This window comes from Chanodichthys erythropterus, chromosome 18 (assembly GCF_024489055.1).
Source record: "Chanodichthys erythropterus isolate Z2021 chromosome 18, ASM2448905v1, whole genome shotgun sequence".
Classification (NCBI taxonomy): Eukaryota; Metazoa; Chordata; class Actinopteri; order Cypriniformes; family Xenocyprididae; genus Chanodichthys; species Chanodichthys erythropterus.
In genome coordinates this window covers 38645210-38670800 of record NC_090238.1, presented here as the reverse complement: position 1 = coordinate 38670800, position 25591 = coordinate 38645210, and the positions used below count along the sequence as shown (strand labels likewise).

The following is a 25591-nucleotide window of genomic DNA, read 5'->3' as shown; positions in this document are numbered from 1 at the left end:
TCGATGTTATTCTCACGCAAAGAAGAAAGTGACAGTAAACAACAATGGAGGACATACAGCAGATCTTGTTCTTGCTTCCCGGCATGTGGCTCTTTGTGTTGCAATGGTATTGTGTTTCAACTGTATATTTAAAAAATGGTGCGTCTTGTGTTGGGGAATTTAGGAACCGCTGTTTGTCGGTATCCCGCATGTCCGCCAGGGTCAGCCAGAGATGGCGTTGCTGGACTACCAGGGTAGACATCGCATGACCAACAGCGCGTGCTGTCACCTTCGTTGCCCGGAGGGCAAGGTCGGTGGCAGCGCGCAGCTCCCCCAGCAGCTGTTGGTCAGGACCTTCCTGGGGCATCTCCGACAGCGCCTTTGCCTGGTAAACCTGCAAAAGGGCCATCGCGTGCAGGGCGGAGGCAGCCTGCCCACAGGCACTGTAAGCCTTCTCAGTCAGACCGGCTGAGAATTTACAGGCCCGGGACGGGAGACGCGGCTCACCACGCCAGCCAGTGGCCGTTGGACACAACTGCATCGCAACAGACCGCTCGACTGGCGGGATCCTCGCGTATCCCCTGGCTACCCCGCCGTCCAGGGAGGTGAAGGCGGACGCGGGGCCAGGCCTGGCACGAACACTATACGGTGTTTGCCAAGACCTGGTCACCTCATCATGCACTTCCGGGAAGAATGGCATTGGGGCGGGACGCTGGGTTTGACCAGCGCGACCCCCCCCCCCCCAAGTACCAATCGTCCAACCGAGATGGGCCGGGACAGGGTGGAGGGTTCCACTCGAGCCCGACGCACAAGGCGGCCCGGGAGAGCACAGACGCCAGCTCGGGATCCGACTCAGGCAACGCTACCGTCCCGGAGGGCGGCAGCGCGTCCGGATCTTCCTCTCCCGAGGACTCTGGCTCGCCTTCCGTTGCAGAGATCGACATCTGATCCGCCGCCGGCGCACCAAAGGTAACGGCTGGACAGTCCGTAGAGGGCCCAGCGGAAACCAATGGTGGCACGATGGGTTGCGGGGAAGCCCTGACCGTAATCCTCAGGTCACCCTTCCTATACACCGCCGAACCGTCATTCCGGCCCGGGCCGGAAAAAACGGTCGAACGGGACATAGGGGAGGGGACCACCGCTTCCTGAGACTTCAGGAAGGAGAGTCTCGACCTCAGCACCGCGATAGTCATGTGCCCGCAATGGGAACATGAACCATCCACAAAAGCTGCTTCAGCGTGCTGAACGCCCAAACACGAGATGCAGCGATTGTGCCCATCAGCAGGGACCAGGGAACGACCGCACCCAGTAACGCACAGACGAAATGACATACTGTCAGGGTTCGTCTGTAAGCTCTTTTAGAAGGGCAAACAGTCAACTCGCTCGTGCTGAAGCACACAGGGAGTGACGCGATGTGCCAGGTACACCACTCCTTGGGCACACCGAGGAACCGGCCCAAATCGCAACACACACTCTTCACTCTAGGCGTGTGCTGTGAAAACAGCAGTTGAGAGCTATAGCTCGGATCCTCGGAAGCTTGCGACCTCGCTGAAGCGCCGTAACTACCAGCACACGGCTTGCTGAGAATCCTCTTCTGAGGCAGTTTAGTTTCTCTTCACGAAGAAAGGAGTCTTCTTAAACAGGACACCACTGTATGGCTCCTCAGCGAAAGACAGAGTGCGATTGCATCTGCTTCCTATTTATATACACCTGACGGGGGCGGTGCGCATTATGCAAATATCGCACGCCAATTCCATTGGCTTGTTTTAGTTTACACGAAGCTGATAGGGCTCTCTAAGCGATATCCCAATTCGTCGGTCACTACTGACGTACGTCGAACGTGACTAACTGAAAGGGAACACCTTTTATAGTGATACTTTAAAGGTGCCCTAGAATCAAAAATTTAATTTACCTTGGCATAGTTGAATAACAAGAGTTCAGTGACATACAGTGAGTCTCAAACTCCATTGTTTCCTCCTTCTTGTGTAAATCTCATTTGTTTAAAAGACCTCCGAAAAACAGGCGAATCTCAACATAACACCGACGTAACTGTCGGGATCATTAATATGTACGCCCCCGATATTTGCATATGCCAGCCCATGTTCAAGGCATTACACAAGGGCAGCCAGTATTAACGTCTGGATCTGTGCACAGCTGAATCATCAGACTAGGTAAGCAAGCAAAAACAATAGCGAAAAATGGCAGATGGAGCAATAATAACTGATATGATCCATGATTACATGATATTTCTAGTGATATTTGTAAATTGTCTTTCTAAATGTTTTGTTAGCATGTTGCTAATGTACTGTTAAATGTGGTTAAAGTTACCATCGTTTCTTACTGTATTCATGGAGACAAGAGCCGTCGCTATTTTAATTTTTATTGTTTTTTTTATTTTTATTTAACATTATCTTCATTCTTTATAAATCTCTCCTACAGTGTGTAATGTTAGCTTTAGCCATGAAGCACAGCCTCAAACTCATTCAGAATCAAACGTAAACATCAAAATAAAAACTTTACTCACATAATTCGAAGCATGCATGCAGCATACATGACGAACATCTTGTAAAGATCCATTTGAGGGTTATATTAGCTGTGTGAACTTTGTAAATGCACTGTATTATAGCCGGGGGGGGGGGGGGGGGGGGGGGGGCAGGGAGCACGCGATTTAAAGGGGCCGCTGCCTGAATCAGTGCATAGTTAATGATGCCCTAAAATTAATTAAATTAAAATTTAATTAAACATTTTTTAAAAATTTATCAAAAAAAATCTATGGGGTATTTTGAGCTGAAACTTCACAGACACATTCTGGGGACACCTTAGACTAGCAAAGACCAGTAAGTCAGACTGTAAACTCGAGTTCACCTGAAAAAGAAAATATATTGCGTCATATTTTATCTTTTATGGTCTTTTTGTCCTTTTCTTGAGCTGTTCCTTTAAAAGCATCTGAAAACTCAGATCTCCATCAGTATTATTTAAAATTTTATTCTAGTTTTTATTAATGTATTGGATCAATTTTATTTTTATATTTTAAGTTTTCATTTTAATTCTTTATAGTTTTTAGATTTTCTTTTCTGTCTATATAGTTCATTAATTTTTATTTTAGTTTTAGTTACTTGTTGCCTGGGTCACTAGTTGAAACAAAATAAGTTTTTTTTTTATAGTCATGTTCAGTTAAAAATATTTTGTGCATAAATAACATATTTCTTTTAAATATATACATTAATTTGTGTGTTTTTATATATACATAATAATTACACACAGTACTCACACATAAATTAGGCAAACTCAAAATTGTATGTTGTATGCGATTAATCGTTTGACAGCCCTAATTTACAGTAAATTTTTTTTTATGATTTTTTGTTTAGGTGAACTATATTAACCCTGGTCTCATGTGTTTTCAGCATTTCCGGCTCCTATAGTCATAGCTGTTGTTTCTGTAGGAGGATATAAAACAGTGATTATAAACACAACGTCTGGAAAAAACACAAGAATGTAAGTTGCTCTGATCGCAAATGCATGAATAATATGGCCTCTTTAATGAAGCTTTAAAGTTTCATCATGTCAACATTGTCTGTTTTCTTCTAATTATAGGTGTTGGATTACAGATCCTTTAATTCACTACATAGTGAACATTGGCTACTACACCTTTGTCTTCATCTTCACGACAGGAATCTTCATCATGATCGTCACTAAGATTGTCCAAGCCCGACACATAAGAGCGCCTGATGACAAGAGAAAGACGTTCAGAAAGCAGCTCATGATGGTGTTGAGTTTGTTCCTGCTCTTCGGCCTGACGTGGGCTGTGGCGTTCTTCAGTTATGGAGCGATGCTCATTCCCTCATATTACATCTTCACCGTGTTGAACTCGTTTCAGGGTGAGAAACAATCATGGATGATTGTGTGCGATGCAAACTTTTAGTTATGGTTTTTGTTTATATTTAAAAGATTATACAAATGACTTTAATTATATGTGAAATGTATATGAATTAGCTGAAATATGTTTTTCAGGGTTTTTCCTTTTCCTGTATTACTACCATATTCACAATGATGTTGCGGGAGTTTTCTCTGATGATCCAGAAAGTTCCGGCTCCACCACAACCATTGTTCAATCCAGAATTGATGCTGTGGAAAATATTTATAATTGAGTTTTAAGATGTTGTTGTCTCATAGTTTGTTTTTTTCTCGGCTGAGATGAGCTGTAAGTGATGATTGATGGCTGCGTAATGCGAGACCTAACAAGATCCGGTACGTGATCCAAGATGGCGGCTACTGGCTTCTAGACTGTAAATAACTCTATGATCAAGATTCACTTATCTGTTTTTCTTCTCTCTCTCTCTCTTTCTCGAGTGCAAGCTGTGAGTAAGTGGACGGAGCGTGGAGTGTGTGTTGGAGTGAGCTCTATGGTGCGCTTTAGTACAACCAGCGAAAAGAGTAATATTGTCAAATGCCCCACTTTTTATTAAACACAAAGTGATTGAAAGGGAACTGTCAAGACACAGAAAGCTTATGTGCCCTGAGAAGAGTGCAGATCAGAATCACAATGCAGATGAAGCACTTAGCAATACAGTTCAAGCACAAATGAGTGATAAAGTATCTTGTTTTGATAAAGATGGAATTTGCGATTGTGGAAACAATAAAAATGAGAGTGTGGCCACAATCGAATGAAGGTGTTGTTTTGAGGTCAGTGAGCAGGCCAAATTGGAAGATGCTTTGGATGTTGCCATGACAGAAGATCAAAGTGTACTTAAAAAGGAAAACTAAGGGCAAAGGAAAAGATAAAAGGTCTAGTAAAAAAGCTACTGGAATAGTTGTTGGTAATGCGAGGGAAGTGGACTCAGAGTTGAGTAATGTTGAAGAGTCTGCTGTGGACAGTGATTGTGAGTCATCAGATCTGTCTGCAGCGCTTACACATCACAATCAAAAGGTTTCTTCAGACAATGAAAGGCATGAAAGGTGTGAATGTAGAGGATTACTTTACAGATCGTGAGTTGTTTATCAATTCAACCAGGGCTTTAATGAAAGAGGCTGGAGCTTTCACTGAACAAGAAGTCTTTAGGTTGAAGGAAATTGTCCAGAAATTTATTGAATGATGAATTTGAATCAGTCTAGCTTCAAAGATTGAAAAAAATGGTTTTGTGTATGCTCCTGATGATGGTTCTGAAAGGGTTTATTTTTTGATAAATTAAGCAATATTTTGCCAAACTGTAAAGAGGAAGAGTTAATGTTTATTGGAGGGGATTTTAATTGTACAGCAAATGATACAATGGACAGGAATCACAAAGAGGGGAAAAGGAAAGCTCATAGCAGAACATGAAATTAAAATAATGTCATTTGTTACTCACCCTCACACGTAAGACCTTTGTTAATCTCCAGGACATGTAATTGTCCTTTTTGTAAAATGAGGGAGACAATTTTTCACTGTTTTTTAGAATGTTCAAGACTGTATGATTTGTTTTGTTTTCTTGATGTTCTTTTTGTGAATTTTGGGGAGACTTTTTTCTTCTAAGATTTTCTATTCTTGGCCCCAAGTATAGCGTGGCACAAAGAATAAAAAGTAATTTATTTAATTTTTTAATTGGGCAAGCCAAATGTGCTGTTCACATAACCAGGAAAAACAAAATAGAGGGTATTGAAGGACAACATGTGGTTTTTGTTTTAAAAAAAATTGTGAAAGTAAGGGTTATGTTTGATTTCAAGTTTTATAAAATGATGAATGATTTAGAAAGATTTTTGCATAAATGGTGTTTTAATGAAGCTATTTGCACAGTTTTGATTTTTACTACCATGTTGCAATAAGCTTTGGTCTCCTGCACCTCATTTTTCTTTTCTTTTTTGGATAATATGATTTGTTGTTCTGCTGACTTTTTAAAGATTTAAATAAAGTGTGTTTAAAACTCTCCTTTTTTGGGACTTTCTCCCATTTCAAAACTGGACTATAATGTTTTATAACCTGCATCACCTTGAGGAATATACTGACGTACACTACAACAGATTCTGCAGCCCCATGAACAGTGTTGTAGCCGAGCCACCACTTGGGATTTTGAAGAAGCAGAAAGGTAAATTACTAAAGACTCAATGAAGCCATGGTTAAAGAGAAGATTGTTAGGCATAGCTCCAACAATCAACAAATTCACAGACACAACCACCCTCAGCCAGGAGGGGGCGCTGATGCTCTACTCTTTTTAACACATATGTAACAGATTGTCATAAATTAAATTTTCCTTAATAAACAATGTATGCCAGATGGCATTTATACAAACTCAATATTCCCGAAAAACATACTTGTACACAAAGGACATTTTTGAAAATCAAAAGCAGCTTTTCCCAATCGGAAAACAGACGATAAATGAAGGAAAAAAGGCAACCATTGCAATGGACAAATTATACATTGATGGATAATTATATTGTGATAAGGACATTAACCCCAGCCATAAGACAACATGAACTTTTCACTGCCCTCAAACCAGAGATGTTCACAAGCCTCTGTGTATTTTGAGCTATATGAGTTGCCGTAGTTTGTAGATCTCAAGCAATGCTGGAAAATGTAGTCTGCCAGTGAGTGCTGGTGGTAACAAAACCTATGTCTTGTATGTGATAATGCGATATAATAACACACTGCAACTTAAACCGATCTGTGGAAATGAGTTGGACGGACAGGGTTATGTTTGTTCAATCCAAATACAATTTAAGATGGTAAATCTGGATATTATATGCATAATCAAATACTTGGGCAAAAATAAATTTAAAAAATGAAAAGGACATGTACTTCTTGAAAAGGACCAGTGCCTCTGTAGCTGTACAACACCTTGGACTGTCTTCAAGTCCAAGTCAAGCCTCGAGTCAAGTCTCAGGTATTTGTTCACGAGTCCAAGTCAAGCCTTGAGTTAGTAGTTCATGAGTCCAAGTCAAGACGCAAGTCATTTATTTTGGCGACTTAAGTGCGACTCGAGTCCAAGTCGCAGACTCGAGTTTGCATCTCTGCCTTAAACTCATACTGAACAATAAAGCACCAGGTCCTGATGGTTTCCCTGCTGAGTTCTGCAAACACCTCTGGTCCATTTTATCACCACTCGATTCATAAGTGAAACAAAACAAAAATCAAAACTGCCAGCTAACATGAACACTCTTCTATTCTTTCATTACACTCCAACAGCTTGGATGTTAAATCCCATACACCACCTATCCCTCTACGCACCAATCACATCACATCTTTAGGCATTTAGCAATGTTTTCCTCAGGCTGTCAGAGCTGTTTGGACTTAACTTTACCCCATTACTCAAAACAACAGATGCTGGATGAACTTACCACTATCCATTTTGTGTAGAAGATCAGTCATCAAAATAACAATACTGCCTAAACTAAACTCTTTATTCTCAATATTCCAATACAACCCACCTTCACCTGGTTTAAATCACTAGACCCGACCATTACTAAATTCTACTAGAAAAATAAGACCACAAGAATTAAACTGACTACCCTACAGAAACCAAAAAACACATTTCTACCACAACTTTCTGGCCAATCAGCTTCAAAATATATAGAAATGGACTCATTCTAACCCATCAGAAAACATATGGTTAGATGTTTAACAAACATTTTGGAAGGACATTCATATTTCAGATTCACTACTCTTCTACAGTTAGACTACCAAAAAACATCAACAACAGTAGCAGCTCCGACAGCAAGGTGGAAATCTCATCAAATCACAAACACCCCTCTTGCACCATCTAAATTTGCAATAACCCAGATTTTACAGTGAATAAAAAGCTGATTAACTTCTGCACAAGGGCAGAGAAGAGCATCACACAACTTCAACACATCTTTCATAATAATGACTAGGCCTCATTTTCCTACTTGATCCAGAAACATGGCATCAGGAGTAAATGTTTTTTGGAATACCCACATATCAAATAATCTATCCAATCAAAAACCGACATTCGAACTACTAATCTAGAACCTCTCCCCTTCAACCACAGAGCTAATTAACATAATTTCCTCAAAAAAATACTCTCCAAAATACACAGAATAATATCAAAAGCAGATAACACATTAAGCTTACCAAATGCTAAATGTGAATCAGACTTATCCATTGCTCCCGATGCCGATTTCTGGACACAAATCTGAAAAAATATCCAAATGCCAACTTGCATATAGTATAAGGTACTTAATAGATCTCACCTAACTGGATGGAAATAGTTTAAAATGGGATTTACTTAAGAAACTTTATCACACTGTAAACAAAATAACCTAGACACATGTTCACGTCATTTGGCATTGCACCCCAATTAAAAAATTCTGAAAAAACATCAGTACTAACTGTACTTGTGGGATGTCACATCCCAGTGTCTCCCTACCTCTGTATAGCCTATTAGGTGACATATCCATAATCAATTTAAACAACATAAACAGTCAATAACTCCTTGTGGCACTAACTATCGCCAAGAAAACTGTCCTCATGAACTGGAAAGCCATACATATTGCATCTTGTAAAAACGTACTTATAGACTACATCTCCATGGAAAACCTGTCTACTTCCATCCAAAACAACAAACTAGACACCCCTCTCGGTCATCTCTCATTCCCTTCCAACAGTCATGAATCTGCTGACCTGAAACCAACCACAACTATACACCTCCATCCACATCCACATGATTCGGGACACATTTGTTTGCCTCTGTTGTTTTATATTTATCACATGTAAATAATGGCACATCCCTTGTTTGCATAATAAAAAAAAAAGGAAAAAAAAAGATATTTCTTAAACTGATTTGTATAGTCATTGTTTAAGGGTAAACTGTGTATTTTTCATCAAAATAATGAATGAGTGAGAAATTATTAAAATTATGTATGTACATTAAATTATTTTTAAAACTTTACTGAAATCACTCAAAATAAAAGACAAATATCTGTGATGATCGTTACCGAAACCGTCTGTTATTGTGAGAGGACTGAATTGTGCTGAATATTAGTGATGTTAGATTTATTGAGTGATATAATCATCCTGCTGTCCTGTATGTTTGAGCGTATGGATGACAGACAGACACAAACTATACTGAACCTCTTTTAGAAAACAAATTTGCATCTTCAGAATGAAACTAATTTGACACGCCTGCGGATTCAGATATTTGCTTGATCATGCCACATGAATGTGGAACATATTTGGTTATTAAAATTCAAGACATGAAAACATGGTGTCTAAATCAGCTAATCACTTCTGCATTATTTAATGTGGTTTAATGTGTTAGCATAACCTGATATTGCTGAGTTTACAGATTATGTCAAGTTTAGGCTTAAAATCATGAATTGGTGCTTCTACATCAGTGTTATTAATCTATCATTTCCCTCTGATTTTTGGGATAACTTATGGGTGGGATTAGGTTTGGGGGTAGGAATAGGGTTAAGACTAAATTTTCAGACTAGAATGTTGTTCCAGGATCAACAAAATATGTTGACCCAGGAACACATCTAACTCCGCAATATCAGGATGTGCAATGTGTTACATCAATGAGAGCCTTTTATGTGATTATAATGAAGCTAATAAAATGTGTAAATAAAATTCGTTAATCATGATGGACTTCCAGTGGACCAAAAACATGTATTCACTTTTGTCAAATATGTGAATGTCATCCGTTAGACAAGATATTGGCACAAGTGCCATTTAATGTAAATAAATATTGTATTTTATTGTTACAGGTACAGGAAACAGGTAAAACCTGGCATTTTCTGTATAAGAATATGAATCTATATTAAGCAAAATAATATAAATATTGTCTAATAAAGACTATATAATAAACTATAATATAATAATTTATTTGCTATATTTATATAGTTCTCTGTAAAATATTTGACTTGATAAACTGGACCTGAATGTAAATGAACAGTGAAATTCACAGTTAAAGCACAAAATAATCATGATTTTCATGTATGCAAATGAACAGTATGTCATTGTTCCAGTGTCTCTGAGCGGTGAATCATAACCGTAAAGCTTCACATGTAAACGGATGAAACTCTCTCTCTCTTCTTGGACTGTGGACATTTCATTTCAAGAATGTAATAAGAAAATGCTCTTAAAATTTACTACCAATATCTATTAAAAAGAAAATTCAACACTTGTGCCTCAGTCAGGATTTTTTGGGGATTATGTCTCGGCAAAAGCAGAATTGGCTGTGGCTGATGATCGTCTGTTGTGCTTCACACCAGATAAGTATGTTGATTTGAAAATGTAAAATGTAAATAAAAAATAATATTTTTATTTATAAACCATTATTGAGTTCAATGGTCTTAAAAAGTATTTTTGCAACAAATTTAGAGTGTTGTCTCTGGTTTTAGGACAGTGCAAATGCAACAATACAACCAATGAGGGGCAATGTGAAGTCAGCATAGATGAGACGTTTGCAGACATAAAGCTGTGGTTATTACTAGATGTTACTTCTACACCAGCGGCAGGTACGTGTTGCCCTACAACAGATGAAGTGTTGAAGGTTTTGAGGTTTTTTGTGTGTGTTTGGGTTGTTCTTTTTCACATATGAACAAATATACAGTCCAAAAAATTAGTGTTTCACTATGATTGATCACTGCTGTCATCACTGTTGGCAATGAAAACAAAAAACAGATCCTAAAACACTAAAACTTGTAGAATATTTCACCCAAAAATTAAACTTCTGCCATCATTTACTTACCTCCAAACCTGTATGAATTTCTTTCTTTTGCTGAACACAATATAAGATATTTTGAAGAATATGGGTAACCAAACAGTTGTGGGGCACCACTGACTTCCAAATTATAGGGAAAAAAATACAGTGGAAGTCATTGGTGCCCCACAACTGTTCAGAATAGCAGAAGTAAGCCATTTTCTTTGAATGTGCGAGAGAGACATTAGCTGCTATACTATAGTAACTAAGTAACTACAGTGTTGGGGAAAGTTACTTTTAAAAGTAATGCGTTATAATATTGTGTTATTCCCTTAAAAAGTAACTAATTGTTTCTTAGTTACTTCTGTACTTTTACGTTATGTTACTTTTGTGTTACTTTTGCTGGGCTTGCTTGTTTGTCTTTTAATAACAAAAAAAGTTTTACTTTTGGCAAATGTAAAGGCTCTTTCAAACCAAAAGTAAAATAAATAAGCCTCGCAGGCTGAAAGAAATGCAAATTCATATATGTACAGTAGAGGGCACAACTCAAACAAACATTTCAAACAAATGCAGGATAAGAAAAGATAACACACTTACTTCAGCAATAAAAACAAAACATGAATGCTTATCTAAAGTATTTTTGATTATTGGTATGGTTGAATTATATCACTAAATGCCAGCAGCAAAGACAGTAGTTAAAAAATGAACAGACAGGGCATAGATTAAATCGTAATTCAATATGCACATTTCAGTAGGTTTTAAAAATGTGCTTTAGAAAAAAAAATCCTGAGATAACAATGACACTGAATAAGATATGTCACTGTAAGTTGCGTTTAGTTAAAACATCTCAAACATGCATTTTTATCTAAAACTAGGCTTAGCCCTTTTTTGTAAAACCGAGGGAAAGTATATTTGTGTTATTTAATGTTTAATTTTGGGAGGTTTGCATAACATTCTGAGTTTGCATTTCACTGTTTGTAAAGAAAGAGAGAGAAAGAGAGAAGAGAATGGCAAGATTACAATTAGTTAACCACAACCTATGAGAAACATCAAAGAAGGGGCACAATAACTTAGAAAGGCTGCAAACATGTGCTTGCATTGACTTTGGTTGCTGAATAAGTCCAGATGCGGTAGATTCTTGTCAGGAGTGCGCTGAAGCGTTCGTTTGGGTTCTTTTGGGTCGTCCATGTTAAATCCATCGAAGTTAACTTAGTTGCCAGAAGGAGACAGGAAACGATGGTGTCTCAAAAGAGATTGAGCAAAGATGTACCTGATCTAAGGACTCTTAAATGCCTATCAGTTCACACCAATTTCGGTGAGGTGAGCAATCAAAGATGACCAGGAGAAAGTCTTTGTTCAATCTTGTCACCCTATTTGCATGTCTATGTTGGTCTGGAGAATTTGTGCAGTTTTACACAAAAGCATGGTAAAAATATTATGATGCATTTGATCATAGCATACTATGCACCATTAATTATGAAATGAAGAGAGGATTCTTTTGATACCAAGAAAGGCATGAAGGCATTAAAGGGTTAGTTCACCCAGAAATTTAAATTCTGTAATTTTTTACTCACCTTCATGTTGTTCCACACCCATAAGACCTTCGTTCATCTTCAGAACACAAATAAATATATTTTTGATGAAATCTGATGGCTCAGTGAGGCCTGCATTGACAGCAGGATAATTAACACTTTCAGATGCCCAGAAAGCTACTAAAGCAGGGGTCTCAAACTCAAATTGGCGGGGGGCCGTTTCTGTGATTGACACCTCATAGGAGGGCCATATTAACATTCAAGTGCAAGAAAGCGCAACATTTCAGAAATTTTTCTTTCCTTTGCATTATTTCTCATTTACTCTAAATTTCATTAGGCCTACTAAAATATTTTTATACCTATACTATAAATATTTTATTTACCATACTAAATGTAAACAGCAGTGTCTCTCTCATTGTTACAGAGTGTAATATAATTATATAATACTATTATTGATGTAATATTACTAATATATGCCTTCTAATAGGCTATAATACTACTAATATAACACTATTAATTGCAATAATTAATTGGTGCAACTTCTCACATCCAACAAGGTGCATGGAATAAAAAAAAAAGTAATTTAGGAACAAAACCAGCAACACTTTTGGCGTCAGAAACTTGAGGGGTCAGAAATAAACAAAAAAACTGGAGCTATATATATCAACTTTATTTAGCCAAAAAATAAAAATCTCTCATTGTTAGATACATTATTAGTTTTTAACATTTAGTGGAAGTATTTTCCCTTACTTTATGTTAGCTTAAATAACATTAAAATCTTGCACTGAACTACACTGTACAGAACAAATACAATCCTTGAATACATTTGTACACTCTTCTGTTTCTTGACATGGTAGCATTGGACGCGTTTCAGTGGTTTAAATCGACGCTCGTGACTTAAAGTCGAGTGCTTTTACTGTAATTTCGGCAAGCGCGCTCATAATAGAAGCGACGCGGTTGAGAGCGCGGCTCATGGTTGCATAGCAACGACAGACGCCACTGGAGGGAAAGCGCATTGGAAAGAAGGAGAATGCGGCGCAGACGCTAATTTGACGCGATACGTGAATGCCCCATAGAACGACAACTTTTTCTTTGCATATCAGATAGGTACTAGAGAATAAAAAATAATAATAATTTAGCGGGCCAGTTTTATGTTTTATTTTTGAGCTGAGTTGCGGGCTGGATAGAGGGGAAGGGCGGGCCGTAAATGGCCCGCGGGCTGGCAGTTTGAGACCACTGTACTAAAGACATATTTAAAATAGTTTATGTGACTACAGTGGTTCAACCTTGATGTTATGAAGTGAAGAGAATACTTTTTATGTGCCAAGAAACCCCCAAAATAACGACTTTATTCAACAATATCTAGTGATGAGCGATTTCAAAACACTGCTTCATGAAGCTTTACGAATCTTTTGTTTCAAATCAGTGGTTCGAAGTGATAAAGTCACGTGATTTTAGAAAAGCTTTGGGAGTTTGATACATGCTCCGAACCACTGATCAAAACAAAAGATTTGTTAAGCTTCGAAACTTCATGAAGCAGTGTTTTGAAATCGCCTATCACTAGATATTGTTGAATAAAGTAGTTTTTTTGGCGCACAAAATGTATTCTCAACGCTTTATAGCTTGAACCACTGAAGTCACATGAATTTTTTAAAATATTTCTTTAGTACCTTTCTGGGCATCTGAAAGTGTTTTGCCTGCTGTCAGTGGAGGCCTCACTGAGTCAAGTCAAGTCAAGTCACCTTTATTTACATAGCGCTTTTTACAATGTACTGTAGATTGTGTCAAAGCAGCTTTACAGTGATAACTGGTACATTATTTTGGCTGCACAGCAGGATTTGATCAAAAATATAATTTGTGTTCTTTAGATGAACAAAGGTCTTAAGGGTGTGGAACGGCATGAGGGTGAGTAATAAATGACAGAATTTTTATTTTTGGGTGAACTAACCCTTTAAAGCAGTGACATATACACTTGGATATCAGAATTTGAAGTTACTTTAACATAACTAAAGAATCATAAGCAGGCTAATATAACATAAGGACACATAAAACACAGGGAGAAATACTACATAAAGTTGTGACAGTTTGGTTGTGGGTGAAAATGGAGTCGATGTCCTTTTTCCAATGTCTCTAGTTTTTGGGCAAATGGCTGGCACTGTCTGATGACGGGGGAGAGGGAATCACCTTCTGTCCTTGATGCTTGCAAAGAGCTCCAGACACTGTCTCTGCTAAGGTCCTTCATGGGAGCTGAAGTGATAATGGCCTTTGAAGAGAACTGGTTTCACAACTCTTTGGAGCTGGTGACTTAGTTTGAACAAAAGGGGAAAGAAAAGAAAGGATTTTATGATGCCTAATGCATTTTAATCACGTCCATGGTTTACAATGTCAACTTATAATACTAAACCCTAACCCTAAAATTCTACTAATACTCTAATGAGAGTTAGTTGGCATATAGGTGCAACATTACTTATAGTCAACAGAATGTATAAAGGGGATCATGAAAGCATCAAAATAAAGTGTAACTGTTTTTGTTCATTTTTGAGGAATACTGAATCTGTTTTTGTACAAGTGAGATGAATACATGCCTGCTCACATTTAGTCTAGAAGACTTAATTCTACACATCTTAATTTCAGCTTTACTCAATCTTTACTCACCTTTGTGTGTTTTAGTGTCTTGAGAACGATACGGTTAATCCATGAGAACAATACGGTTAATCCACACTGGTCAATTTTAAATACACTTTGTAGAATCTCATACAGTATATTTTATCTAGATGTAGACATGCCACTTAAACTTGTTAAAACAGAATACAAGTCTGCGCAGATTACAGTTGTTAATGGCTGAATTTCCTCCACCCAATTAAAATCATAATATAATCATTTATATTATGTAAACTGATAAATGATTGCTTGTCCTTTTTGTCTTTCCTATCATTTCTTACCAGTGCTTTGGTCATTTTAAGCAGTTTATTACCCTCACTGATACAAAAGTAAAATGTTACAGTACTTTAAACCCCTCTTTTTTTCTTCTGGTTATACTGTTTTCTCTCTCACTGTCTGTACTTTGTACTCAAAGCTGGAATTTTTTGTTCGTTTTCTATTTTCTAGCACCATCCAATTACTATTTGTAGTACCCTCCCTATCCCGATAAAACACCCTCCATGCCTGGATTACTTATGGAGTCTTTTCATCAATTGCAGTTCATAGTCTAGTATTGCGATCTAGGATTTATCTTGAACTATTATTTATTTGTAATATTTATCTCGCTACACAAGGTCACACAGTTCTTACGTTAAAATTAACTTAAAATTAGCTGTATGATTTGATATTAATATTGAATTGTGTGTTGTCATGTTCTCTTGAGGTTGTCTGAAAATCCCTTCTGTTGATCCTGGAAAGATATGTACAAACACTACATATGATGAAGATATATGCAAATGTAAGTCTGTCTCAAATTTTATCAGTTGTTTCAGTTGCCTGTTTCACACCCAGCAAACTTAACACAACATTACAACTATTTTAATTCTACATGTTCTCCAGCTCTTGCTTACAATGACTTTGCTCCTGCATGTTCTCGCTTAATGCACACTGATAATCTCACATTCTTTATTGTTATTTCTTGACTAAATAAATAGACAGGTGAACACAATCTGCTTATACTTCTCAGTTGTCATCTTTATTGTAGGACTCATTATTCATACATGAGTGGAGTATGTCAATAATAGATTTGTGAAAGAAGATGAACATGCATGCTGAAATTACAATACATTTATAGGTTTATAAATTAACAACAATATATTAGATCACCTTAAACTTTGAGACTCAGTTACAAAGATATATTACTAAAACCCATGTCTTATTTATTTCCTTGTCTTAAAGGGAATGTAGGAAGCAAATACGTTCTGCATTTTAATGGGAATGCATGGATGTGTGTCATCTGTGTTGATGAAAGATCAACCACTGTCACACCACTGTCAAACACCATCACTAACATTACAACTACCAGTTTCGAAACAACTGAGACAACAAACAATCCAACTACCAGTTTCGAACCAACTGAGACAACTAACAATCCAACTACTAGTTTCAAACCAACTGAGACAACTAATAATCCAGCTACCAGCTTCGAACCATCTGAAACAACTAACAATCCAACTACTAGTTTCAAACCAACTGAGACAACTAACAATCCAGCTACCAGCTTCGAACCAACTGAAACAACTAACAATCCAACTATCAGTTTCGAAGCATCTGAGACAACAAACAATCAAACTACCAGTTTTGAACCAACTGAGACAACTAACAATCCAACTACTAGTTTCAAACCAACTGAGACAACTAACAATCCAACTACCAGCATCGAACCATCTGAGACAACTAACAATCCAACTATCAGTTTCAAACCATCTGTGATGACTAAAAATCTAACAACTAGTTTCAAACCATCTGAGGAAACTAACAATCTAACTACAAGTTTCACACCATCTGAGACAACTAACAATCCAGCTACCAGTTTCAAACCATCTTTGATGACTAACAAACCAACAACTAGTTTCAAAGGATTTGAGGCAAATAAAAATCCAACTACAAGTTTCACACCAACTGAGACAACTAACAATCCAACTGCCAGTTTCGAACCATCTGAGACAACTAAGAATCCAACTACCCGTTTCGAACCAACTGAGACAACTAACAATCCAAGTACGAGCTTCAAACTATCTATGACAACTAACTATCCAACTACCATTTTCGAACCATCTGAGACAACTAACAATCCAACTAGCAGCTTCGAACAAACTGAGTCAGCTATCAATCCAGCTACCAGTTTCAAACCATCTGTGACAACTTACAATCAAACTACCAGTTTCACACCATCTGAGACAACAAACAATCCAACTACCAGTTTTGAACCAACTGAGACAACTGACAATCTAAGTACGAGCTTCAAGCCATCTGAGACAACTAACAATCCAACTACCAGTTTTGAACCAACTGAGACAACTAACAATCCAACTACTAGTTTCAAACCAACTGAGACAACTAACAATCCAGCTACCAGCTTCGAACCAACTGAGACATCTAACAATCCAACTACCAGTTTTGAACCAACTGAGACAACTGACAATCTAAGTACGAGCTTCAAACCAACTGAAACAACTAACAATCCAACTACCAGTTTCGAAGCATCTGAGACAACAAACAATCAAACTACTAGTTTCAAACCAACTGAGACAACTAACAATCCAGCTACCAGCTTCGAACCAACTGAAACAACTAACAATCCAACTACCAGTTTCAAACCATCTGTGATGACTAACAATCTAACAACTAGTTTCAAACCATCTGAGGAAGCTATCAATCCAACTACAAGTTTCACACCATCTTTGATGACTAACAAACCAACAACTAATTTCAAAGGATCTGAGGCAAATAAAAATCCAACTACAAGTTTCAAACCATCTGTGACAACTAACAATCAAACTACCAGTTTCACACCATCTGAGACAACAAACAATCCAACTACCAGTTTCGAACCAACTGAGACATCTAACAATCAAACTACCAGTTTTGAACCAACTGAGACAACTAACAATCCAACTACTAGTTTCAAACCAACTGGGACAACTAACAATCCAGCTACCAGCTTCGAACCATCTGAGACAACTAACAATCCAACTAGCAGCTTCGAACAAACTGAGTCAAGTACAAGTTTCACACCATCTGAGACAACTAACAATCCAGCTACCAGTTTCAAACCATCTTTGATGACTAACAAACCAACAACTAGTTTCAAAGGATCTGAGGCAAATAAAAATCCAACTACAAGTTTCACACCAACTGAGACAACTAACAATCTAACTGCCAGTTTCGAACCATCTGAGACAACTAAGAATCCAACTACCAGTTTCGAAACAAATGAGAAAACTAACAATCCAACTACCAGTTTTGAACAAACTGAGACAACTAACAATCCAAGTACGAGCTTCAAACTATCTGTGACAACTAACAATCCAACTACCATTTTCGAACCATCTGAGACAACTAACAATCCAACTAGCCATTTCAAACCATCTGAGACAACTATCAATCCAGCTACCAGTTTCAAACCATCTGTGACAACTAACAATCAAACTACCAGTTTCACACCATCTGAGACAACTAACAATCCAACTACCAGTTTTGAACCAACTGAGACAACTAATAATCCAACTAGTAGTTTCAAACCAACTGAGACAACTAACAATCCAGCCACCAGCATCGAACCAACTGAAACAACTATCAATCCAGCTACCACTTTCAAACCATCTGAAACAACTTACAATCAAACTACCAGTTTCACACCATCTGAGACAACTAACAATCCAACTACCAGTTTCGAACCAAGTGTGACAACTAACAATCCAACTACCAGTTTCAAACCATCTGAAACAACTAACAATCAAACTACCAGTTTTGAACCAACTGTGACAACTAACAATCCAACTACCAGTTTCAAACCATCTGAAACAACTAACAATCAAACTACCAGTTTTGAACCAACTGTGACAACTAACAATCCAACTACCAGTTTCAAACCATCTGAAACAACTAACAATCAAACTACCAGTTTTGAACCAACTGTGACAACTAACAATCCAACTACCAGTTTCAAACCATCTGAGACAACTAACAATCCAACTACCAGTTTCAAACCATCTGAAACAACTAACAATCAAACTACCAGTTTTGAACCAACTGTGACAACTAACAATCCAACTACCAGTTTCAAACCATCTGAAACAACTAACAATCAAACTACCAGTTTTGAACCAACTGTGACAACTAAAAATCCAACTATCAGTTTCAAACCATCTGAGACAACTAACAATCCAACTACCAGTTTCAAACCATCTGAGACAACTAACAATCAAACTACCAGTTTCGAACCAACTGTGACAACTAACAATCCAACTACCAGTTTCGAACCATCTGAGACAACTAACAATCAAACTACCAGTTTCGAACCATCTGAGACAACTAACAATCAAACTACCAGTTTCGAACCAACTGAGACAACTAACAATCCAACTACCAGTTTCAAACCATCTGAGGAAACTAACAATCTAACTACAAGTTTCACACCATCTGAGACGATTAACAATCCAACTACACGTTTCACACCATCTGAGACAACTAACAATCCAGCTACCAGTTTCAAACCATCTTTGATGACTAACAAACCAACTGCCAGTTTCGAACCATCTGAGACAACTAACAATCAAACTACCAGTTTCAAACCATCTGAGACAACTAACAATCAAACTACCAGTTTCAAACCATCTGAGACAACTAACAATCCAAGTATGAACTTAAAACCATCTGAGAAAAATAACGATCCAACTACCAGTTTCGAACCAACTGAGACAACTAACAATCCAACTACCAGTTTCAAACCATCTGAGACAACTAACAATCAAACTAACAGTTTCGAACCACCTGAGACAACTAACAATCCAAGTATGAACTTAAAACCATCTGAGACAACTAACAATCCAACTACCAGTTTCAAACCATCTGAGACAACTAACAATCAAACTAACAGTTTCGAACCACCTGAGACAACTAACAATCCAAGTATGAACTTAAAACCATCTGAGACAACTAACAATCCAACTACCAGTTTCAAACCATCTGAGACAACTAACAATCAAACTAACAGTTTCGAACCACCTGAGACAACTAACAATCCAAGTATGAACTTAAAACCATCTGAGACAACTAACGATCCAACTACCAGTTTCGAACCAACTGAGACAACTAACAATCCAACTACCAGTTTCAAACCATCTGAGACAACTAACAATCAAACTAACAGTTTCGAACCACCTGAGACAACTAACAATCCAAGTATGAACTTAAAACCATCTGAGACAACTAACAATCCAACTACCAGTTTCAAACCATCTGAGACAACTAACAATCAAACTAACAGTTTCGAACCACCTGAGACAACTAACAATCCAAGTATGAACTTAAAACCATCTGAGACAACTAACAATCCAACTACCAGTTTCAAACCATCTGAGACAACTAACAATCAAACTAACAGTTTCGAACCACCTGAGACAACTAACAATCCAAGTATGAACTTAAAACCATCTGAGACAACTAACGATCCAACTACCAGTTTCGAACCAACTGAGACAACTAACAATCCAACTACCAGTTTCAAACCATCTGAGACAACTAACAATCAAACTAACAGTTTCGAACCACCTGAGACAACTAACAATCCAAGTATGAACTTAAAACCATCTGAGACAACTAACAATCCAACTACCAGTTTCAAACCATCTGAGACAACTAACAATCAAACTAACAGTTTCGAACCACCTGAGACAACTAACAATCCAAGTATGAACTTAAAACCATCTGAGACAACTAACGATCCAACTACCAGTTTCGAACCAACTGAGACAACTAACAATCCAACTACCAGTTTCAAACCATCTGAGACAACTAACAATCAAACTAACAGTTTCGAACCACCTGAGACAACTAACAATCCAAGTATGAACTTAAAACCATCTGAGACAACTAACAATCCAACTACCAGTTTCAAACCATCTGAGACAACTAACAATCAAACTAACAGTTTCGAACCACCTGAGACAACTAACAATCCAAGTATGAACTTAAAACCATCTGAGACAACTAACAATCCAACTACCAGTTTCACACCATCTGAGACAACTAACGATCCAACTACCAGTTTCGAACCAACTGAGACAACTAACAATCCAAGTATGAACTTAAAACCATCTGAGACAACTAACAATCAAACTAACAGTTTCGAACCACCTGAGACAACTAACAATCCAAGTATGAACTTAAAACCATCTGAGACAACTAACGATCCAACTACCAGTTTCAAACCATCTGAGACAACTAACAATCAAACTAACAGTTTCGAACCACCTGAGACAACTAACAATCAAACTAACAGTTTCGAACCACCTGAGACAACTAACAATCCAAGTATGAACTTAAAACCATCTGAGACAACTAACGATCCAACTACCAGTTTCAAACCATCTGAGACAACTAACAATCAAACTAACAGTTTCGAACCACCTGAGACAACTAACAATCAAACTAACAGTTTCGAACCACCTGAGACAACTAACAATCAAACTACCAGTTTCAAACCATCTGAGACAACTAACAATCAAACTACCAGTTTCAAACCATCTGAGACAACTAACAATCCAAGTATGAACTTAAAACCATCTGAGAAAAATAACGATCCAACTACCAGTTTCGAACCAACTGAGACAACTAACAATCCAACTACCAGTTTCAAACCATCTGAGACAACTAACAATCAAACTAACAGTTTCGAACCACCTGAGACAACTAACAATCCAAGTATGAACTTAAAACCATCTGAGACAACTAACAATCCAACTACCAGTTTCAAACCATCTGAGACAACTAACAATCAAACTAACAGTTTCGAACCACCTGAGACAACTAACAATCCAAGTATGAACTTAAAACCATCTGAGACAACTAACAATCCAACTACCAGTTTCAAACCATCTGAGACAACTAACAATCAAACTAACAGTTTCGAACCACCTGAGACAACTAACAATCCAAGTATGAACTTAAAACCATCTGAGACAACTAACGATCCAACTACCAGTTTCGAACCAACTGAGACAACTAACAATCCAACTACCAGTTTCAAACCATCTGAGACAACTAACAATCAAACTAACAGTTTCGAACCACCTGAGACAACTAACAATCCAAGTATGAACTTAAAACCATCTGAGACAACTAACAATCCAACTACCAGTTTCAAACCATCTGAGACAACTAACAATCAAACTAACAGTTTCGAACCACCTGAGACAACTAACAATCCAAGTATGAACTTAAAACCATCTGAGACAACTAACGATCCAACTACCAGTTTCGAACCAACTGAGACAACTAACAATCCAACTACCAGTTTCAAACCATCTGAGACAACTAACAATCAAACTAACAGTTTCGAACCACCTGAGACAACTAACAATCCAAGTATGAACTTAAAACCATCTGAGACAACTAACAATCCAACTACCAGTTTCAAACCATCTGAGACAACTAACAATCAAACTAACAGTTTCGAACCACCTGAGACAACTAACAATCCAAGTATGAACTTAAAACCATCTGAGACAACTAACAATCCAACTACCAGTTTCAAACCATCTGAGACAACTAACAATCCAACTACCAGTTTCAAACCATCTGAGACAACTAACAATCAAACTAACAGTTTCGAACCATCTGAGACAACTAACAATCAAACTAACAGTTTCAAACCATCTGAGACAACTAACAATCAAACTAACAGTTTCGAACCACCTGAGACAACTAACAATCCAAGTATGAACTTAAAACCATCTGAGACAACTAACAATCCAACTACCAGTTTCAAACCATCTGAGACAACTAACAATCAAACTAACAGTTTCAAACCATCTGAGACAACTAACAATCAAACTAACAGTTTCGAACCACCTGAGACAACTAACAATCCAAGTATGAACTTAAAACCATCTGAGACAACTAACGATCCAACTACCAGTTTCAAACCATCTGAGACAACTAACAATCCAACTACCAGTTTCGAACCAACTGTGACAACTAACAATCCAACTGCAAGTTTCACACCATCTGAGATAACAGATCCATCAAAAGCATCGTAAGTGTGTGGTTCACAAGTGACTTTTAAAATTAAAACTCCATTACTGAATACAAAGTGATGAAATCAATTTTGCAGAGACATCTTAGACAAACTGGAGTCTCTAATGGAGCAGATGGGAAAAAACAATACAAGCAACACACAGATCATCAAAGGGGATGTTATTGGTCTTCTTCACGCACAAGCCAATAACACAGAGACCAGAGACATGTGCTACTCTTCAGATCCAAACAGGATAGACGTAAGACTTGAGAAACAATAAAAGGATTGTATGATTTCTCATTTATTATGCTAATTCTTTTTTTTTTTTTTTCATAGGTTGTTGACTGTCAAAGTGACCTGAAGACAGACATTCCCTGGTCTGTAAAGATTCCCAGTGAGGCCTTTAATAAATCAAGACGGGAAAACAATGGCAGGGCGTTACTTGGAGTTCTACGGTTCAAAAACATGGGAAAGGTACTCAAAAAAATAAAATAAAAATAAAAATAAAATTCCATGTTTTAACATTTTAAGGAATGTTTACTAGAGAGTTCACTCAAAAAATTACAATTGTGTTATTATTACATTAAGTGAAATGCAAATATAATGGCACAAATGTCTTGATCTCAGAAGAGCTGGACATAAGTACACTGTCATATTCACTATTATTATGATGCTTCTAAGGTGTTTTAATCCTCTTTGCAATTGACCCTTCACCAATCTAACCAATCAGAACGCCGAATCCGCCATTTTGTCCGACAAAGTAGTCAGGAGTGGGGGGAGGGGGTCTTTACGTTGGGTCAATTATGAATTGTTGCTTGAAAAGAGTTTTTAAAAAGTATAACAGCATGAGAGACATTTTTGAGTGAACTTTTCTTTTAATTTAGTTTTTTTTTTATCTATTGTATTCACACATTTTTATTTGATTTGCTCTATATTTTATTTAGGATGAAACTAAAAAATACACTGTTTTGAACAATGAGGTTTATGGAATAACGATGAGAGCCAATATCACCAACCTTACCAACAATATAGAAATGTTCTTTACACAGAAAGATCTGGTAATGAAGGTTTTGTTGTGAATCTTATTTTGTTATAATAATCAGACACTGTGAAAACAAAATAAAAATCAAACATGTTCTTACAGGTCGGTGAGGCGTCCTGCAGTTCTTGGGATGGAAAAGGTAAATTCATTTATGGCTGTATTGATCAGTTCCCATCAATTTTATATAATTAATTTCGTTCGTCACTCTCTTTTCATCAAAGGAAATCTTACATGGACGACGTCCGGCTGTGAGACAGAAAAAATCAACATTAATACCATAAAGTGCTCGTGTTCACATCTGACATTCTTTGCAGTGCTGATGGTGAGAAGCTTCTCAGAGTTTCATTTAAAGACCCCATGAAATCAATATCAGAGTCTTTTAGCTAGTGACCTTGTAAAAGATGACTAAAGTCATACAAATAAAATGCATTTAAAACTGAAAGATCTGATTCTTGCTAATAAACAAGAATCAGTTTTAAAAGGGTTGTTTCTGTTGTGTTTCTCTGATCTCTCAGTCTGCTCCAGATGCAAATGCAAACATCACAGCACAGTATGTGGATTCATTGAGCTTCATCACTTCTATCGGCTGCGGCATCTCCATGTTTTTTCTGTCCGTCGCTCTGTTCATGCATTTCCTGTTACGGTAGAGTATTTTAAAGTTTAAAATCTAGTTTGCCCTGTTAGTTGTAAGAACTGTGGACGAACCAGACAAATGAATCATTTAGATGATTCTTTCAAAACATAATTCTAATTCAGAATTGAGGTTCCGGCTCCGAACCGTCTGCAGATAAAGCCAGGCTGATTACTTTTACGACACATGCTTCCTGATAGCAGAAGCGACATACCAAAGGGTCACCCAAGAAGACAGAGAGACAATCCAGACCCCTTTTGTTTCCTTACTTCACAGGAGAGCCAAAGAGACTGTTGAACAAATAAATCTGCTTCAAAATTGTTCCAACAATTTTAACGGACTTATCAAACATCTTTTAACTACATACATTTTGCATTATGTGTCCACAAGTACTACCTGTAAACAGTTAGGCTTTAGAAACACTCACAATTCATTTAAATGTGTTAACTCTTGACTGAATGATTGAAAGTATGCCTTATTTGGACTTAATTTGATTCTTTCCCCCTTTCCTATATCCTGACTTGAATGAAATCTGTTTAAAATGTATTGTATCCCATTTAACAGCAATTAGGTTAAAATGGCAATCTGCTAAAGCAGAGACAGACCAGGATGTGACACTTATGTTTTATTGGGGGCAGAGGAAGGCCCTCTTGAAACAGGACAATGTCTGATTGGCCAAGACTCCTCAGAGGTGTGACAAACAACTAAGTTTAAATGATCATATTGCAAGATAGTGAAGGGAGAGAAGTTGGTTAGTAAACGAACTGGAGTTGGTTAGTTCTGGTAAGAGAAACCATGACCAGAGTACCAAGAACAATGGAGTAACAAGAAGAACAGACCAGCCGCTCATTCAAGCCATCCCACCTTCACTCACTTTCCTTTTCTTTACTTAATTTTCCTTTACCGCTGAAAGTCTCGTGTCCTAAGTTTCGCCGCAAAGTTCAACCAACGACTTTTGCCGCTTCAACTCCAGCGACAAAGAGACTTCCTTCATTGTTCCACACGGACCTGATCTGGACCAATCATCGACTTGGGAAACCCCTCTCTGCA

The 25591-nt window shown here is 37.6% G+C and overlaps 1 protein-coding gene across 1 annotated transcript; it reads left to right on the top strand.

Annotated features, from left to right (window-relative positions):
* Positions 1-211: 211 nt before the first annotated feature.
* Positions 212-24557, top strand: LOC137006310 (mucin-2-like). The gene is made up of 8 exons (XM_067366943.1): positions 212-233; positions 3384-3474; positions 3574-3857; positions 10312-10428; positions 16025-22886; positions 22965-23127; positions 23205-23342; positions 24426-24557. Exons 1-8 carry the CDS (start codon positions 212-214, stop codon positions 24555-24557), a joined length of 7809 nt encoding a protein of 2602 aa, XP_067223044.1.
* Positions 24558-25591: the final 1034 nt, after the last annotated feature.

Excerpts from the sequence above, each read along its gene's own strand:
- LOC137006310 (XM_067366943.1), top strand. The coding sequence starts at position 212 with ATGGCGTTGCTGGACTACCAGG. Across the intron at positions 234-3,383 it reads GGCGTTGCTGGACTACCAGG|CATTTCCGGCTCCTATAGTC; the intron begins GTAGACATCGCA and ends ATGTGTTTTCAG. Across the intron at positions 23,128-23,204 it reads CAGATCCAAACAGGATAGAC|GTTGTTGACTGTCAAAGTGA; the intron begins GTAAGACTTGAG and ends TTTTTTTCATAG.